Source organism: Haliotis asinina, chromosome 2, assembly GCF_037392515.1.
Source record: "Haliotis asinina isolate JCU_RB_2024 chromosome 2, JCU_Hal_asi_v2, whole genome shotgun sequence".
Lineage (NCBI taxonomy): Eukaryota > Metazoa > Mollusca > Gastropoda > Lepetellida > Haliotidae > Haliotis > Haliotis asinina.
The window spans coordinates 65,838,132-65,852,413 of record NC_090281.1 but is presented as its reverse complement, the minus strand read 5'-3'; the positions used below and the strand labels follow the sequence as shown (position 1 = coordinate 65,852,413).

General features: G+C 41.0%; 2 protein-coding genes across 4 annotated transcripts in view; both read right to left on the bottom strand.

The window, feature by feature from the left end:
- Window positions 1–2,580: 2,580 nt before the first annotated feature.
- LOC137274170 (beta-1,3-galactosyltransferase 1-like) overlaps window positions 2,581–14,282 on the bottom strand; it is a 40,801-nt gene continuing 29,099 nt past the window's right edge. For 2 of the 3 annotated variants that reach the window (XM_067807208.1, XM_067807207.1), the window contains exon 2: window positions 2,581–4,107. In XM_067807208.1, coding sequence (XP_067663309.1) covers window positions 2,905–4,083 — 1,179 coding nt within the window. In that variant the 5' untranslated portion in view covers window positions 4,084–4,107 and the 3' untranslated portion in view covers window positions 2,581–2,904. Of the gene's footprint in view, window positions 4,108–12,471; window positions 13,864–14,282 lie in introns of all 3 variants that reach the window. The other variant, XM_067807206.1, reaches the window with a different exon arrangement.
- Window positions 12,475–13,065, bottom strand: LOC137271968 (beta-1,3-galactosyltransferase 1-like). The gene has a single exon (XM_067804346.1). The coding sequence runs from the start codon at window positions 13,063–13,065 to the stop codon at window positions 12,475–12,477; it is 591 nt and encodes a 196-aa protein (XP_067660447.1).

Below are 14,282 nucleotides of genomic sequence, written 5' to 3'. Positions count from 1 at the left end.
CCATATCGTTTGTATTATCTGCCAGGTTGGTATTTTGTAAGTCGGCACGTATAAATAAAGGCAAGATACTGTATGGATGAGACCTTGATGGTTCCGATACTTGAGAGTCCTGAACGTCTTGATGGTTCCGATATTTGGGAGTACTAAACGTCTTGATGGCTCCGGTGTTTGGGAGTATTGAACGTCTTGATTGTTCCCATACTTGAGTACTGAACGCCTGGATGGTTCCGATACTTGACAGTACTGAACGTCTCCGATACATTTGAGTACTGAACGTATTGATGGTTACGATACTTGTGAGTACTGAACGTCTTGGTGGTCCCGAATATATGTCGGATGATTCCGATATATGTGAGCACTGAACGTCTTGATGATTCCTATACTTGAGTACTGAACGTATTGATGGTTCCGATACATGTGAGTACTGAACGTCTTGATGGTTCCCATATTTGAGTACTGAACGTCTTGATGATTCCCGTACTAGAGTACTGAGCGTCTTGATGGTTTCGATATTTGGGAGTACTGAACGTCTTGACGGTTCCGATGTTTGGGAGTATTGAACGTCTTGATGCTTCCCATACTTGAGTACTGAACGCCTTGATGGTTCCGATACTTGACAGTACTGAACGTCTTGGTGTTTCCGATACTTGAGAGTACTGAACGTCATGATGGTTCCGATATTTGGGAGTACTGAACGTTTTGGTGGTTCCGATACATGTGAATTCTGAACGTCTTGATGGTTCCGATACATGTGAGTCCTGAACGTATTGATGGTTCCGATACTTGAAAGTACTGAACGTCTTGATGGTTCCAATACATGTGACCACTGAACGTCTTGATGGTTCCGATACTTGGGAGCACTGAACGTCTTTATGGTTCCAATACATGTGACTGCAGAACGCCTTGGTGGTACCGATGCATGTGAGTATTGGAACGTATTGATGGTTCCGATACAGAAAAGCTTGAGAACATCATTGCCATGTGCAAGACACATCTTGTGTTCTGCGAATTCTATCTGGTGGAATTTTCAAAATGGCCGTCAATTTCAAGATGGCCGCCGAAAAGCACAGCGTCATCATTGGCTCGGGCTCATGCATTTTTCTTACCTGGTCCAGGTCTCTTCACACATTTTACGGCCGCTTCGTGGTGATACGGTAAACATGCTGTCAAACGACCTGAGAGCAGCTGTATGCGTCCACATGGGGCGTGTATCGCTTAGAAACAGTGTTTGAAAGGTGTACAGACCCTAACCTAGTCCCATATAAAAGGAAAGGGATGTAACGACGAAACCAACCCCTCCTCAATCAACGTTCGATATCACCCCGTTACATACACTTAAGGCGACGCCCAGGCCTATTTCAAAATCATGGATCACCCAAGGCAACGACAACTGCTTTTTTGGATTATAAATGCCTGCTTATGTCGAGGAAATAATATGTAGATGTTGCAATAAGCTATTAGACCCGTGGAATGTCACAGCTGATCGAATCTAGCCCTACATGGGTGCTGTCAACGAGGGTGGAATTACTAAACGAATTTGGAAGGTGAATTTTCGTTGTCTTGGGTGACCGCGTGAAATTGCGGAGGAAGCTGTTTTGGATGAGTCGTGGTGTATAACTTTTGATATGATGATCCGTTTGTGACCATTTACAGCTCATTTTGTAGGGAAATCATCTAGCTTTCGATCTGTCGGTCTCGGCGTCGCCTTAAAAGATTTTTCGTGGTGTACTAGGGTTGGGTCTATACACCTATATGTCCTTCTTACACTGTTTCTAAGTCATACAAGTCCCTATGCATGTGTCTATGAACGGTAGTTGCACTATTTTCAACCTTTGTGGCATAGTTACTGGATCGCTTGATTGATATATGTGTGAGGGTGACAAAAAGGATAATACCTGATACTCCTCTAGCCGTAGGCATTGAGTTTCATTTACAACTTTTTGTGACAGGAAAATTAAAGCTGAAGCAACAATAGAAAACGAACGGGGTATCACTCACATAATATGTTAGGTGTATCATGAACTCTGATTGTGGCGGATTTAACATACACGTGTTGTTGTATTGTAAGACAACATTGTATTGTATGACTTCAGTCATACGGGAAGAAGAGGCTAGGACGATAAATACGTCCTGTAGTACACTACAGCTTTCTCACAATACAGGGGGAGGAGTTGAAATTGTTAGGCCTAGTTTGGAAAGTATTGGAAGAAGAACAATACTGAGTTGCACTGAGTTGGTGCAGCAACAAAGGTAACCAAAGTAAGATCCACGTCCATTGAAACACTTGTCCAGGTATGCATATAGGGATGCATGTTGTGATGAACAGGACTTCCGGGATCAAAACCTGTAGGTCAAGAGTGCTCCTCCTGTATACACCACCAGCAACATGCACCCTTTAGTTCTCGACCAACAGTACACTGTCGTATTACGACCAATGCGGACTTATATGTAAACTACTGTTTCGCAGAATCTGAAATCTGTCTTGCTATTATTTCATAACATAATACTTCGAAAACATTTCACCTCGCAAACACGTGAAGACAGCGTGTTCTGTTTAAAAAAATACAACAAAGAAATTGGTTTTAGAAAAGCATATTCATATTTTTTTTTCAAAATATCACTGAGCCATGCATGATGAATTTTAGCATGTACGGCCGTAAATAACAATCTTGTCACATGGTAATTCGAACATGCAACATGTGTCTGACACATATCACATAAATGTCATGAACGTCAAACCTATCTCCACGACATTTCATACATAGTGCGGTGACAAATGGAGCGCATGACAACTTTAATACAACGCTGTAGATATAAAAAATATAAATACCTCTCCCTCCCTCCCCCTTCCCTCTCTTTCTCTCTCTTTCTCTCTCTCTCTCTCTTCACATACTTCCATATCATTCATACCTTCACATCAATATTAATTTCCTCTCTCATCTGTGGTGTAACCTGCTGCAGAGCCGCATACCACAGTGTTTCGATAGCCCCATCTTTCCAGGCGTTCACCGCCAAATACTGACACTTCTTCGTTTTCGTGTAGCACTGTATGCCGGTGTTGACATTCAGCGTCATATTGTTACGTATCTGATCGTGCGTGACACCCCCAGCTTTCAGTGGCAGTAATCCATAGAGGTACACGTCGTCTACCCAGAAGAACGGCGTCATGTACGACGCACGGTACATCGCCAGAATTATTTCTGTTGATATCATCACAACATAACCGTTACAGTAGTTGATTGGGTAGTGAGAATAACCTTTGAATTGATCGTCGTCAACCTTCCATTTCCCCGTTCCACGTACTATTGGGCTAGACCCCTTCCCGCGAAGGTGACATAGAATGTGTCGTTGTTTCGACTTGAGGAGCGGATAGAACTTTTCTAAGAGGAGAAATGGATTGATGAACATGTCATCGTCGACCTTCAGGACCATCTGCGCGTGTAGACAGTGCTCCGAGATCCAGCGGAATGACAGAACCCCTTTATGCGTCAGGTTGTGATAAGTGTCCAAGAAGTTGCCCTGTACGATGTCACCGTAGACCACGCTCTCATTTTCAATTAGAGACTGAACCTTGTCGTCTTCGGTCAAACCAAACAGAAACAGTATCCTTATGTTAAGGCCTTTGAAGAGGTTCTTATTGGCCCAGGTTTCCCTGATCAGCCGCCGTCTCTGGAAGTTTTGGGTAGCACTATGCACTATAACCAGGAACTTGAGATTGCTGATGTTTGTACATATATAAGGATTGTTTATGACGTACGGGGTATCCATAGTAAGAGGATAAGACGTTCTGGTTACTTCCGGTACTTTTTTAACCAGCTTTTGTAGAGCCACACCCTTTCGTTTTAGACGCGTGATTGTGTCGGAAGGGTCTGGAACGTTTAAAACTATTTCCAGCGAGCCATCTTCGCTCACACCGGCGTTCTTCAAAACGGAGTCAACACTGACGCCATCTATGGACAGGTCAAGGAGTACCTCCCTCCTGCGGTGGCACCCCACATAGTAGGCCGCCATGATGGCGACACACAGCAAAAAGGAGAGCAGATAGATCGACCTTGCCCAGGGGGTATTCCTTACAATCTCCATTACTGCAAGGAGTCACACCGATTTCTGAAATGAAACGAAAGAGTGACAACATTTTCAGTGTATATTGGCATCGCAGTTTCGATATTGATACCCAAGTCTTATGACTAATATCGCGTGTTTTGTTCTATGTTTATAACTTCTGGTCGCGTATTATTAATGCGTATGTCGGGGATGAAATGTCCTTAATGTTATACCTTGTTACTACATATTTCATGTTAACACAATGCACTATTTACATTTTGAAGATATATATGAAGATATCATATATATGCAGATAATTATTTTGACAAATATGTTCAAGAGTATTTATCAAACCATTCTGTATTGGTGTGTAAGGATTGTACAGAAACTGACGGTGTTCGTGGCGACCCTATAAAGGAAGAGCAACTAAAAAGATCTATTATGACCTTCAAAATTGACAAGTCGCGTGGACTAAACGGCATCCCAGGAGAGGCAATAAAAACTATTGTTGACATTCTATCTCTATATTTGGTGATGTTGGTGTTCTCACAGCAGGTCAGTTCTCTGATGGAATGAAGGCTAATTATACCATTGTTAAACATGGCAGATAATTACAGAGATATTTAATTACTTTGCTAGATATGTTTGGTAGTGTTACCTCAATTATTAACATAAAAAATATGGTTAGAACCACATTGTGCCGTATCGAAAGCACACGCTGGACTCAGAGAGAGATATTCCACTGTAAGTAAATTGTATAAATTGTTTGATAGTATACGTACTTACTTCAATGCGAAAGCATTTGTGAGATGTACGCCATATCAGCTTACATATATGTGTTTATGCACCCGAGGTGTTAGACTAGGTGTATGTTGTCACCAATTTTGTTTTTGATGTATACTGAAGAATTAGCCCACAACGGTTGTTCAAACTGATCTACAAGGTAATATTTATAAGATACTTATATGACAAAAATACGTCTGCTTTGTTGTCTGATGATGTAATTCGGACGATGCAGTTATCAACCTCAAGAGAAAAATAGATATTGGGAAAACATTGAAAACTGGGTATATGCAGGAAATCTACAGAGGTTGTTCCATGTTACAAAGACTTTGGGTATTATATTTACATGTGGACAAATGTTTACAGTTGCTTGTCAAAATTTGGCCAAGCAGGCAGAAAAAGCTTTGTAAAGCTCGTGTAAAAAGATTATAGATATGGACATGTGGACGTTAATGTTGTTTTTGATGTGCGGTTCGGAAAACCTGGGAACTAAGGAAAGGAAAGTTGTAGAAATCATCAACATTTGTACATTTGTTTTAAGAGTTGGCTACTGCAGAGTTAGCTTGGTAACTTTGAGCGAATGTGGACGCCAACCTTGTTTAGTCATCAACAGCTAAGAGTTATAGGCTTTTATTTAACGATATACTGTATGAATTAAAATAGATACGTTATACATTGTTATTTACTCATGAAACAACTTGATTTATCGGTTACATAAACTGGGCATCAGCAGTTAGATGTCCTTTATTTTCCCATGGCTTTGGGTTTGTATGGAGTTATCAAGAAGTTGGTTATAATAAGGTATTTGTGTTAGAAATTTCACAATATGTATTAGACACGTGTAAGCAAACTTTGAATCAAGATTTTAGTAATTCTTCTCTTTTGTTAATTTATTGTACATTTAAATCTCAGCACAGCATTGAAAGATATGCAACTTGGTCTTTGAATGTCATTTAGAAGTGAAAAAATATGCAAAAAATATGCAACTTGTATAAAATCTACACAGTTAAAAAGGGTTTCGGCTAAGTTTTGATGTTGTTCAAATGATTTTAAAGTTACCACAAACAAACTCGTTCAAAATTGTAACCCGTTGATTTATTATGCCCGTTCGAATCTTATGTTCTATCTGTGTGTCCATATTACGACCCAATTCGGGAATATTATTTACCTATATATTACCATAGCCATCCTTGTACCAAGCATTTCATTAGCTTGTTCTCAACAACAGACAGTAATATATTGCTACGCTTTGCCACCTACCTGTATAAAGTAGTCAAATGGAGATTATATTGCTCTGATAATCTTATTTAAACATCATTGTACCTTAGATTATACTTCTCAGGCGTCTTGACCCAGAAATGCTATAAGCTTTTGTTATCCTTATATATATTGCAGATGATCACTGTCCAGTAAACACTGTTCTCATCATATGTCTTAACCAATGTTACACATGCATATTTATATATGGCGTCTGGATAATAAGTCAACATTTATCTTATATCACACGGCGTGATAGAAAGACTCTGATTTGATCATGGTCTCCAAGATAAGCATGCACACTCATGCGTCCTCAGTAATTTCTGAGGAACTTGACCTCCGTATCCCAAAGTATCATGAGTTATGTACTAATTCATGTTTCATTTTATCGCGGCTGAACAGAAAATAATATAGAGTTTAAGGTATGACATGCAGCCGTTAACTGTGCAAAGAAACAGCATATTGTCCTTAACTGAAAACACAAAATGTTAATTTTTCTAATTATCATAACTAAACTACAGAGATGATACAGTTTGTAGACCCATTGTATTGTTCCTATCTGTATGCCTCTCATACTTCCCTTTGTAACCTGATATTATATTGTAGGCGTAACTGTTCCCTCGTCATCGCGATGAAATCTGTTGACACACCGACATAAACATTTCCCTCTACTTGCAACGCTGGGTCAAACACCGCAGAACCCCTGGAACAGGTCGTGGCCACAGCAATATCCCGAAAATACCTCCTTATCATTATTCAAACTTGCCAAATGTGAACCTAAATCTTTCAGGGTTAATAAGGATGTCACAAAGTAGTATTTAGTGCTTTAATCAAGTAGGGCTGGAAGAAGGACAAATAGCCGCACCCGTATCTGGCCTGTCCAGACTGAGGCATGGATGTAGCGGGTCGTGGGGCTGATAACACAAGTATACGCTGGGACACTCGTTCTCTATACCTGTGGAGATAGGCTTATTAACGTCAGAGATAAACCTGCTTTTAAAGTCTCCGGTAAACATCTTATGACAACATGCATGGGGCTCGCGTGACAACTGGGGAATTATGCATGGGGGTAGGATGGTAGTAGGAAATTCCACCTAGATGACGGGGATGTTTGGAAGCCCCAGTTCACGTCAGGTAACCTAGGATTCACATTGGGAAGGTGATAAGCACATTTTTTTATCTCTGTGACTGTGTGTCCACGTGTGTGCTTCTGTACCTGTGTGCATATGTGTGCTACTGTGTGTATGTGTGTATCGATGTGTTTGTGTGCGCATGTGTGTGACTGTTTATGTTCTGTCTTATGTTTGTGTGTGTGTGTGTGTGAGAGAGAGAGAGAGAGGGGGAGGGGAGAGAGAGAAAGACCGTGTACCACAATACGCTTCCATTGGCACTTACATGCCACAGTACACCTCAATCTGTACTTAACAGGCCTACTATAAACCACTGTACACCTCAGTCTGTACTTAACAGTCGTACTATATACCACTGTACACCTCAGTCTGTACTTAACAGTCGTACTATATACCACTGTACACCTCAGTCTGCACTTAACAGTCGTACTATATATCACTGTACACCTCAATCTGTACTGAACAGTCCTAGTACATACCACTATACACCTCAATCTGTACTTTACAGTTCTACTATATATCACTATACACCTCAGTCTGTACTTAACAGTCCTACTAAATGCCACTGTACACCACAGTCTGTACTTAACAGTCCTACCATATACCACTGTACACCTCAATCTGTACTTTACAGTCCAACTACATATCATTATACACCTCAGTCTGTACTTAACAGTGCTACCATATGCCACTATACACCTCAATCTGTACTTAAGAGTCCTACTATATATCACTATACACCTCAGCCTGTACTTAAACAGTCCTACTGCACATCACCACAAACTTCATTCAGTACGTAACAGTACTGCAACATACTACATGACATCTCGGTTGGTACTTCACACCCATACTACACATCAACATCCAACTACTGTACGAACCTATGTGAACGTGAGATCCCATAACCCCGGCATGTTTCACCAACTCCAACTGTTCCATGGCGGTCAACCTTTAGGCATGTAATTGACTTTCCTCATGCAAGCCGACCTTTCATAATGGTCGGTATGTGAAAGGTAACACGCGATGGAACGGCTCAGGTAGCGAGATGCAAAGCATGATATTAGCGTTTTAATGTATTCCAAAAGGCTTTCGAGACATTGGTGAACACTGTACTATAAAGGTTTGTTGTTCGGCGAGTTGTTAATAGTGAAAGCTTTATCGGCCTGAAACATCGCTGGTACAACAGGTGCAGCTTGACTGTGCTGTGGTGGACGTTGTCAGATCTAATCGCACCTTCTATTGCCAATGCACCTTTGAACAGAATCTGGCATGATCTGGTTTATTGCAACAAAGACGTTATGATTCTAGTATTGTGTGACCCCCCGGTGTAAACTCCATACGTCATTATTGAATTATAAGAACATGTAACTGAACTTTGTTTCTGAAATGACCCGTGAAGATCCCGGGGTAGAATAGGCCTTCCTAAGACGTGCATGTCGTAAGAGGCGAGTAACGGGATCGGGTGGTCACGCTCGGTAACTTGGTTCACACATGTTATCGGTTCCCAGTTGCGCAGATCGATGCTCATGTTGTTGATCACTGGATTGTCTGATCCAGACACTATTATTTACGGACCGCCGCCATATAGCTGGAATATTGCTTAGTGCGACGTAAAACTAAACTCACGTTTTCACTTGTTTCTGAAAACCCGTATCTATTGTGTCCGCAGTTATTTCATTTTCATTATTGAAACTGACGAGCTTGCATGTACATGTGTAAGTAAGGATAATTGATTTGGGTAGATTCATGTGTAAATATGTGCCATGTTTGAAGTAAGCATACGTGTAGATATGTATCATTGGTTGAATTAGGTACATGTGTAGATAACGTATCTTTGGTTGAAGTAGGTACGTGTAGGTATGTATCAGTATGTTTCGTGTAGGTATGTATAATTGGTCGAAGTATCACTGATAGGTACGTGTGTATGCTATATGAGTGCACGTGTCATCCTAGTATGCTTTCGACATAAATGAGTGCATAAATGCTGGTATTTCCCGGGCGAGAGCGAGTGATGATATACCGCTATTTAGGCACGAGTATCGTAAACATAGTATGGTATGGGGACTATGGGCACAAAAATAATATTCTGTTTATTACCGGAGTCTTCAAATAGTAGAAAATAAGCCCAAATCTACTTTCGCACAAAGGCTGACTATATGAACACTGTTACATATGCAAGTATTTATCAATGACTGTACAAGGTACATGTACAGGTATTCATAACTGATTGGACGAACTTCATGCACCAGTAGTTATGATTGATGGACAAGTTTCACGTGCAAGTATTTATCAGTGATTGGACAAGCTACAAGTGCAAGTATTTATCAGTGATTGGACAAGCTACATGTGCAAGTATTTATCAGTGACTGGGCAAGCTTCATGTATAAGTATTTATCAGTGATTGGACAAGCTACGTGTGCAAGTATTTATCAGTGATTGGGCAAGCTTCATGTACAAGTATTTATCAGTGATTGGACAAGCTACAAGTGCAAGTATTTATCAGTGATTGGACAAGCTACAAGTGCAAGTATTTATCAGTGATTGGACAAGCTACATGTACAAGTATTTATCAGTGACTGGAGCACATGCAAGTACGAGTGTAGGTATGTAGCGTTCACTGAAGTGGTTTCATATGACTTGTATAAGTTCATGTAATGAACACATGCTTATATGGTCAGTCACAAGCTCGATATCTTGGACACATTGTCTCGGGATGAACCACGTGTGGCCAGCGTGGATGACTACCTGCCCGGTTTGTCAGAAGGGTAAATGAAATTACATGTGTTACCTTTACTGATCAAGTGATAAGATACCGAGCGTTTCATATAAAATAACATTTTATTGGATATTGTCATAATATGTATACAATGTACAGACATTTACATTATTGCTTATGCCAAATGTATAATGGTCCAAATATTCTTTCTTCATATATCGGATGTATAGACCTTTATGAAGATATTATTGGGGAGAGCGAGGACTCAGCTTCGGTCAACTCGCATTCAGCAGAGTGGATTTAAAGGAGAACGATTGTTGTGACATATGGAGGCTACAGGAGGAAATATTCAAATCTGTGACGAAGTAAAGTTGGATAAATGGTCCTCATCAATGAACATTTGCATACCTTACAAATATGTCACAACTACTTATCCTCGAGTTCTACAACAACCCAAGACAGATCGGGTCTAATCGAGTGTATTCGTTAGACCCATCGTACTATCATCCTTGTTATATCCAGGGTATACGTTCTGATAAATCTCCACAATACCCTGGATGCATATACGGCTCAGTCCGATATAATTATTACCCCCCCCCCCCCCCCCCCCCCGGCTCTTTATCCAATCAGATGTCTTCCCTGGAAGTTGGCCGAGCCAATTATAACTAACTTTCGCTTTTCAAATTATCTAAGCGATTAAACTTAGCAACACAAATCATGCCGAGATTCTCTGAAAGGGGTAGAAGGTGTTCGTGCATATATATATTTTTTAAGTCTCCGATATATCAGTTTGTCTGTGTGATTTCCCCAAATCTGAGTCAAACTGCGAACAAACCTTCGCAGTTGCGAAGGCTATCTTTGTTGACACTGGCAAGCTCGGTTGTAACAGCGGCTTTAGCTGATTGGCTACTGTGAGAATGTGGAGCCAGGAAAGTGAAGTAATAAAATTAACGGACCGAGCCGTAGATGCATCCAAGTTATAGTGCAGACTTGTCGGAACGTATACCCTGAAGATATCGAGGATGTCGCACTACAGGGCTGTACTGGTCCGCTTACAGTCAACTCACTGTGCCTGGTTTGTTCATTTGTTAAGTGTATAGGTCCCTGACTCGCAATACTCTTTGTATCAGACAGGAATGTAATTCAAACAAAGATAATAATAGCATCCGTAAACTGTTCTAGAATTGAGGTTCCGTCATATCCGTGTCAGTTTTGAAGAACTGGTGACCTGCGGTTCCCATAGTTTATTAACCTATAGCAAAGGTATTGGTGAGGAGTGCTCAGATCTGCTTTGCTGTTACTACCTGCGATTCAACAGCTGCAGCCGTCAACACACAGCTATGACCCACAGTAACGCTGCGCCGCGACATGAATTATGAACCAGAAACATCTAAACATGAGACTCAAGACCTTCTTGGCAAAAATGAAATGACACAGCACCTGTGTCCGATAGGGTTTGATAGTTTTCTTGAACTACAACTTCTATATTACAACAAATGCGCATATATTGTGATAAGGAAATTGTTTGTATATAGAACTATGCCCTGTGTTCATCATTCTACGTATGGGGTTAAGAAGCAGTATCAGACAACACAAGCCTCATAGGATTTGTTAGTATATAGAACTATGCCCTATGTTCATCATTCTACGTATGGGGTTAAGAAGCAGTATCAGACAACACAAGCCTCATAGGATTTGTTAGTATATAGAACTATGCCCTGTGTTCATCATTCTACGTATGGGGTTAAGAAGCAGTATCAGACAACACAAGCCTCATAGGATTTGTTAGTATATAGAACTATGCCCTGTGTTCATCATTCTACGTATGGGGTTAAGAAGCAGTATCAGACAACACAAGCCTCATAGGATTTGTTAGTATATAGAACTATGCCCTATGTTCATCATTCTACGTATGGGGTTAATACGCAGTACCAGACAATATATGCCTCGTAGTGCTAGAGCAGGGAATGCTGAGATGGTCAAATGGCAAGTATTGCTCAGCATTGCGGAATTGTTTTGTATCGGCAGTTTTCAACAAGATTGTGCTTATTAAATGCGAATGCGAATGCGAATGCGAAACGTGAATCAACCCATTGCTAAATGAAAGATGATATGATGGATATGTGTTGCCTCTCTTACAATGATCACGTTTTATACATGGAAGTGAAGTGTGGACTTTGTTCGCATACACAACCTTGACACCTGGTGTCTGACAATTGAGATCACGTGACAAGTTCTGATATGGTGTATCCACCAAAGCACTACATCAAATATGACAATGTGATGAATTGTATATAGACACAGGCATATCATCCTCACTGGCTGAGACAACCTTGGATGCAAGATGCATGCACCTGGTATGTTATTTAAGGAACCAATATCATGGTATGAAAGGTTTGTGCTGGGGTATGACGATAAAACACCATTGCTTTTCTTCACCTTGTTAAGGTGATCGAGCACCTTTGCTCATGGTGGCACAAGCACATCCACAAACAACCGTGCATACAAATATTAATATGATCACATCAAGGGCTGGCTTACACACTATTTTGGTCCCATGCTATTTCGAAGTACGACTATATTGGCATGTCTCTTTGCCCACAATGAGAGTCGGTTGATGGCCGCTGCCCAATAACTCTCTTGGGAGCCATCTTGCCATGCATTGGCCACTATATACGTGATTGGTTTGGTGCTCTTGTACTGTTCTAGGGCCATCTTATTGTTGAGTGTGAAGTTCTTGGAGCCATCCACATAGTTCAACTTCCTGGAGAACATGGGAAGAATCCCAAACATATACACATCGTCAATGGATATTAACGGAGCTTGAAAGGAAGATTCAAATAGTAATGGAATACTGTCAACTGTCATGATCACCACGTAGCCGGAACAGAAATCAGGAAAAGTTGTTTTATCCGGCAGGACGTCTGGGGGAACAAACCACTTGTCTTTTGGGTCCCTAACGATGACGCTGGTCCCTCGCTTCTTGTAATGACAAACTACTGTCCGCTGCTTTTTGTATATCGTAGGAAGAACATATTCAACAACCATAAAAATATTCACGAACATATCGTCATCAGCCTTCACGACGTAACGCGCTTGCAAACAATTGTCGTTGATCCAATTTATGGCAATCATCGCTTTATATGTCAAGTTACGGAATGAATCAATAAAGTCTCCCTGTACTATGTCGCCGTAGACGGACTTCTCGTTATTTATCCTAAGCTGTGTCTCCGCTTTGGAAGGTAGGCCCAATATAAATATAGCTCGGATCGTTATATCTTTAAAGACGTTCCTGTTGGCCCAGGTTTCCCTGAGAATTCTCCTTCTTTGAAAATTATCACAGGCACTATTGAAATAGATGAGTATATCCACTTTTGAGTCATTGCAAATATCACTTGACAGAACAACGCCAGGCAAAAATGGGTGTTGCTGTGAGGTTTGAAAGGGATGTGTTAGTGGTCTTAAATCGAAATAATCACGAAATATATCCTTGGTAACCGGAGGCTCAGTTGGAGCTGTCATAGCTTGTGAAGTATATTCACTCGCATTTGATCCCGCCCGTTCTTTTCCTCCAAGTGGAAATTGTTTACTGACGTAATCTGATAATCCAGTCAAGTGATAACTGCGCTTGGTGAAGGAAGTTCGTGACGTAAAGCCCGTCGCCATTAACACAGTAACGGCACATATAGCCGTCACACACGTCACGAGAACCTGTTTAATCCTAAGATATGTCGTAAATCGAATCCTTCCCATTTTCGTCGTTTACAATGGATCACTTTACCGACAAGCTTCAGTCACCGGAATAGTCGCTGGTAAATTTGGCTGATTGAGGACAAGTAACATATGGAGTGTCATCTGCCCATCTCCAACGCTGTTTGCCAAAGGTCAGTGTGATTGAATGTGACGGAATGGAGGTTGACGGCCATCCTTGTCCTGAAGGAAGAAAGAAGCCAATATCAGCCAAATCCATATCCCTATTTCCATACTTCATCCTGCTTAGATAACTCTTATCTGTAATGCTTATCTGTAACGCTTATCTGCATTTCCTTCAGACGTTTTAAGTTTCAGAAGGAAGGAAGGAAGGAAGGGGAAGAATGTGCGCTTGATTAATAACTGTGTGTTATGAACATGGCGTGGTCCATTAAAGAAGCTGAGAAATTGCCATATGAACAATCTCTAAGTAATAATAATATGTTCATTTATCTAGCGCCGACCTCCACAGGAGGTATGATCATAACGCTAACAATCAATAGCACAGCACATTATTACACCTGATAGCTCGGTCAGTCTGTGAGGCGCTAGGAGGTAATAGTCACAAGACAACCCACCGGGTACCCATTTTCTCCTGGGTG

Bases quoted from the DNA above. Each gene is read 5' to 3' on its own strand.
- LOC137271968 (XM_067804346.1), bottom strand. From the start codon at position 13,065: ATGATTGCCATAAATTGGATCAACGACAATTGTTTGCAAGCGCGTTAC.